The sequence below is a fragment of the Hemibagrus wyckioides genome, linkage group LG07, assembly GCF_019097595.1.
Source record: "Hemibagrus wyckioides isolate EC202008001 linkage group LG07, SWU_Hwy_1.0, whole genome shotgun sequence".
Classification (NCBI taxonomy): Eukaryota; Metazoa; Chordata; class Actinopteri; order Siluriformes; family Bagridae; genus Hemibagrus; species Hemibagrus wyckioides.
The window spans coordinates 20,252,412-20,258,411 of record NC_080716.1 but is presented as its reverse complement, the minus strand read 5'-3'; the positions used below and the strand labels follow the sequence as shown (position 1 = coordinate 20,258,411).

The following is a 6,000-nucleotide window of genomic DNA, read 5'->3' as shown; positions in this document are numbered from 1 at the left end:
CTGACTTTTATTTCCTGTTAAACTTGCTGATGTCATTGCCTTGGCTTCAGACCTTCAACCCACTTCTCTGGTTTCTCGCTCTCTCATCCAAGGTGCTGCAGCCTCCTCATCATCACTGATATTTCCAGCTTGTGGTTGTTGTCGTTTTCCGCCTGTCCGACTCTGTCTGCATCTGGTATAACGCTCACACTAGGCTGCTGCACATTCATTATTTCTCTCTCTTTGACATATTTTTCACATCTCTCTCCTCCTTCTCATTCTCTCACTCTCTCCCTTTCTCTCTCAGAATGTGCTGGCGAGCTACAGGCCGTTTGTTCATCTGACTGACTCTTCTGTCCACGCTGGCTGGAGCTCCAATATGTGTAAAGAGCATCCAGTATGCCTCAATGCAATGTAGCAGGTTAATGTCCAAATGATGTATACTACAGGAGACCACACCTAATAACGATGTCCTGACATTACATCCGATCCAATCTAGGATTGTGTCCCTGTGATTAACATGTGATTATTAAGCCTACACTGTGTAATTCCAACCTTGAATCTTCTGACAGGTTTATGTTAACCCACAGGTTACACATATTTCTTTTTCCCCTGCTCCCTGCTAATCAGCTAATTGACGGTCCTTCCTGAATAGAAGTGTGTATATTAGAGCAGGGAAAACACCAAAATGTGTAGGGCTGGGGGTTCTCTATATCACGGTTGGGGACCTGCCCCCCTTATTAAATACTAAGAAGGGTGTTGTACCTCATGAAGTCCACAGTGTGGCACTGCAGGCAAAGCTTTCCAGCTTCAATGCTTCACTCTCCATTATCCAGAGCCTGGTTCAGATATAATGTAGTTAGTGTGTTACCTGTTACGCCTATTTGCAGTAAACTAACACGTAGGCGTAACACTCTGGGAAAGGACGTGTAACAGAATAAACAATCACTGGACTTTATTTGCATAATGACATATGGGGTAGTAAGTAAGTGTAGTGTAGCCTATACGCCGCAGGTTATGTGACGGTTCGTATCAAACTCATTAGTGTAAATGATGTTAATAAGGCGTGCGCTATTTCCTGTGGGTCCACCCGGGGGCGCACTAACTCTGTTACGTGCTTCTATAGAGCAGGTTGTACTATTCTTACGCGTTATTTAGTATGGTTAATATGTGGTTTCGGACGTGTACGTGTGGATTCTCTGGATGAAGCAGAATAATAAAGGCTTGGTAGATTGGAGCAGGCTGGATAACGCCGCCTCATGTTACGTTTAATAAAACCCAAAAGAAAAACTCATTCTGTTAGTGCGGCCGCCAGGCGGAAGATAGGGCTTTCCCCCTTTCCCCTCCCTCTCCTTTTCTCCAACAAGTCAGTCTGTCAGCGAGCTAGGACAAATCTCACCACAAGGCTTTTCAGCAGCAAGTGAAGGAGACAGGAGCACGAAGCGCTCTACTAAAGCCATAACCCACCGGGATTTAGCCATCCAACGCCACCGCCACTTCACCGCACTCTCATGTTCTTCGTGTTGTCTCTCTATTAAGGACGTTCATCGATGTGCTAGAGTTTAAAATTTATTTCTACTTTCTTTATTTGGTTGCCTTTTTTTTTTTTTTTTTTTTTACTTTTTATTCTCATGCCCACATTTGAGACCTGCATGCCAGATCTGATCGGTTTCGTCGAAATCCAGCGCGCAAGAAGGAGCCGGAGTGAGTGAAGGGCTCAGTGCGCTGAGGAATTACGAGGAGAGAGCGCAGGAGAGCAAGTGGAGGAGAGAAGAAAAATAAGGAGGAAAAGAAAGGCATCGGCGCGGTTTTCCTACTGAGAATGTAACTTTGCGAGGCCAGAACGCATTTCGTTTTTAATCACGCATCCATCTGTTGTCGTGCTTTTATTGTTTGATTTTTTGCATCCTTTATCTCTTGGAAGAGAAGAAGAAGAAGAAAAAAAACGCAACAGAAGACGGAAGGGACGAAAAAAGGGTAATGGGAAAGAAGAGAGATCTTGCAGCCGAAGACAGCGCGAGAATTTCAATACAATTAGACTCTTGCCAATTGTAAAGCTGACAAACCCGGATTAAAAAAGCGACTTTGTGTTAGGATTGCTGCTGTTAGTGGAGTTTTCTTTCCACGACTGACCGAGCCACAGACTTTGAGGAAAGAACAAAAAGCCAGCAATTAAAAAAAATATTCTAGGCTTTCTGTAAAAGTGTGCCTTTACAGAATATTTAGTGGGATTTCATCTGCTGCATCTCAAAGCGGATAATCCAAACTCGACATTAATAAACCGTGCGGGGTTTTTTTGTGCCTTTGGTTTTGCGTTGATATCCATGCGGACACATTGCACCTTAACGCACTGACGGATTCCCCCTGTAGCCTTACTGAGCTTTAGGCTTTGTTCCTAAAGGCTTCCTTCTACTGTGTTTTCGGGGGGAAAAAATCTCCTTTATCCATGATGGGGGAACGCAGAGCGGGTTCTGGGCTTGAAATGGCGAGTCCGAGCTGTGCAAACGCGCTGGGATTTCTCCTCATATTATTGGTGGATTTACTCGGAATCACGGCGACGAACATGGAGCCAATCTACTGGAACTCCTTGAACAAAAGGTAAGAGCCCAAAGTAAAGCCACAACATACAGTGTAGACTATAGACTGTTTATTTCCGACTGCTCTGTGAGATTAAAAGTGCGTTTTGACGCGCTAGATCTCGCCAAACGCCTGGACCCCGAAACGCGTCTCTGGCACTGGGATATAAAGAAGTGTCAGGCTGGGTTAGAGAGACAGGTCCTCTTAGTGGTTAAGCAGAAAGACTGCACGAGTACTGAGCATCAGTGCAGACTCATAAACGCCACATTTCATCCACTGTGGACGGCTGGGACGTTTTACGACACGTTTATGGATGCGTTGGCTTTTATAGCAGCTCTCATTTAGATCCTGTCGCTTTGCATTAAAGTGTATGGAGAATTCTCATTGCAAACATTTCTACAACTGCACCGGGGTAGCCCTCACTTCTAGTCATTCTAATCAGCTATTAAAAACAACAACAAAGAAAGAACTGAATATGTTATAGTGCAGAAAAATGAACATGTCTTGCACACCTTATTTGGGTCTATATATTTTATCTTATTATTATTTTTCTATTATTACTTGGTTGTGTAATTATCAATCTGTACGGCCTAGGCCTGGACTGTCAATCCTCACAAGGATGCTTTATAGATCATTTATAGGTCTAAACATTTGCAGTTATAAAATTACAAACTATTTTTTGTGTGCAAGAAAAAAAAAGAGAGCTCCATCCTCATGTCATTTCTCTCTGCTTATCAGTTTTCCTCAAAAGTAGGAAGGCAAAGGTCTAACAAATTCAATGATTTCATTATGTGCGCTTCTTTAGGCTCTCTGAGACTTTGAGCAGGATTTATGGATCGTTTTAAATCAACACACGCAAACATACGCACGTCAAAACCCGCACGCCGGATAGGTTAAAGATAGTAGTGGAATAGTTTCTAGCCTAACTGGAGTTTTATGGACGGGTAGACCATAATGTGTAGCCACACACACACACACCCTTTTGTCTTTATGCGCTTGTTTAAGTGGACACCCGGCGTCGTGGGACTACTTCTAAATCGGCGTGTGGGTTATGAGGGGCTATTAGCCCTGCCATGGCATTCCTGAAAGACGGGTTCGCTGTTTTAATGTGGGGGAGAGTGAGTATGTGTGTGTGTGTGTGTGTGGGGGGGGGGGCTTCTGCGTGACCCGTTTATTGCGTGACTCAGAGTGTGTGGTGATTAACGCAGTTTAGCAGCGGCGCTAGTTTTCACACTCTAGCGTGTTTCACTTGTTTGATTTCACACGACTCAAGCCATTTCTCTTCTCCCTCTTTCTCAATCTGCAGCCACGCGCTACCCTCCAACAAAAAGCAACACACACACTTGTTGGGTGTGAGTCACTGAACACTGCACAGGCCAGAGCGCGCCACTTAGATTAAAAGTAACCATATGCAGGTCATTCTGGCCTGTAATTAATATGACCTTAATGTGACTAAAAGCAACCATATGGAGGTCATTGTTGGCTCTGCAGCATGCTTAATTATAAACTTGACACCCCTTTACCTTACCTTCAACTAAAGCATCTGATTATTTTTCCTCCTTATCATAATTTGTCCCTCTTCTTTCCTTGACCTCTCCTCATTTTTGTTGTTGTTGTTGTGATGGTCTTGCCATTCCATGTGTTCAATTAAAGCCACTTGTAGCAAGTAGCGGTTAATGATCACACTCAGCCAGTAGGGAGAGAAGGATGAGAGGACCAGAGTGGAGGGGAGCAGCAGGGGGCATCCTTCCATGTGCAGAAATCGATATCGTTTAAGGCACGGATGTCAGTATGAGTTAGGCTTAAGAAAACGCAAGTGCAGCACAGTGATCACCTTGAGGACGACTGCCGAGGGCGCAAAGAAATCCATGTGGGCCAAAAGTGTCAATTGTAGACACAGAAATTGAATAAACCGTCACAATTGATATTGGACAATGTAGCTTTGGGCTGTGTTGTGGAGGTGGTTGACGATCTAAGGAGAGTAATCGTGTGTAGGTCTTGTGTTCACTCTAATGGGAGATCAGTGACTCCAGTATGAAGGTGCCTGGACATTAGCTTTGCCTTATGACCTGCTGACCTCCATTGTCCACATAATTCACCATCAGCAGTGACCAACTGGAGTCATGGAAGGGTTTCGGGATGCTGAGTCTTTTCTTTTTTTTTTTCTTCATTGTGTATCTAAGGAAGGACTGTAACAGTTCTCATCTTTCCATTGTATCCATATTTATTTTGTAGGCAGAGAGTGAGATTGACTTATGAATAATAAATTATGGGGATTATCTTGAATAAAGGTACACTCTTAGAGAAAAAAAAGGTCCCTTAAGGATTTGTTGAATAATTAAGGATTTTAGTTTCCTTAAAGGATTCTACTTGGGATTTTCTGAGATGGAAAGGCCAACAGCTGAAAGGTTCTACATATGATAAGCTTAGATTTTTTAAGGTTCAGCCCAGAAAGGCAACTAAAGAATGCTCTATGGTGTATAAGGGTGAACCTGACCGGTTTTTATCCGTACAAAAATCAGGTCAGTTGTGATTTGTAATCTCATTTCAGAGCACAAACCAAGTGCAAGGTCTTAGAGGTCATGTGGTCTCTATAATATATTTCAGTACCGAAGCACATTAGTACAGCTTATATGTACAGTTCCTGACTTCAGGGACAATTACACTCTTGTTGGATTTTTTTTAATGTAGTATTAAATAATTAAATAAAGTGTGTGTCTTAAGGCTCAGATAAGCTGTTGTGTATTTTGTTAAATGCTTTCAGGGGTTGCATGCGTGTCACCATCCTGTTACTGCTGGTGGTGACTTGTATTACAACTATTTTCCCTCAAACACATTAACATTTAATCCCCTCCAGATTCTCAACAATTATTTCATAGGCAGCTAATTAGCTCTGGATAAAAAGCTGGGGATTGGGGCTAAATGTATCAACAAGAGGTTAAACAGAGAGGATAAGACAGAGAGAGAGAGAGAGAGAGACAGAAGATTTGGAGAATGACTTGCATGGATAAACGAAGCCCACAATGTCAGTGGGTCAGATTTAAAATCCAGAGAGCAGTAGTGTTTGTTTCTGCCAGAATGAGCTCATCATCTGTACAACATAAAAGCACAAACTAGCATGTTTTATAATCATGCAAAAAGTAGTCTGTAAGAGGCTCAATTATATTTTTTAAAACTGTGTTTTGGAAAGAGAAAGGCAATAAAAATGATGTTACAGCAGATTAATGAATTATTGGAAGGACATTTTATGGGGCTTGTATATAGCTTTGGGTTTGTGCAGCATCATTAATTTGTGTAACTGAATTGTATTGGAGTTGATCTATTGTGGCTTGAGGACTGAGGCCAATTTCTATTAAAGTGCCATGGTCAAGGCAAATTAGGTTTTTATTCTGTGAAAGCAAAGAGTGCAACAGTGTGTAGCATCATCTAAATCTGCAGGGAGAA

The 6,000-nt window shown here is 42.5% G+C and overlaps 1 protein-coding gene across 1 annotated transcript in view; it reads left to right on the top strand.

Moving 5' to 3' along the window:
- Positions 1-1,295: 1,295 nt before the first annotated feature.
- Positions 1,296-6,000, top strand: part of efnb3b (ephrin-B3b) — a 67,720-nt gene continuing 63,015 nt past the window's right edge. The window contains exon 1 of the mRNA XM_058395452.1: positions 1,296-2,577. Within this exon, the coding sequence (XP_058251435.1) occupies positions 2,426-2,577 (152 nt within the window). The 5' untranslated portion in view covers positions 1,296-2,425. The remainder of the gene's footprint in view (positions 2,578-6,000) is intronic.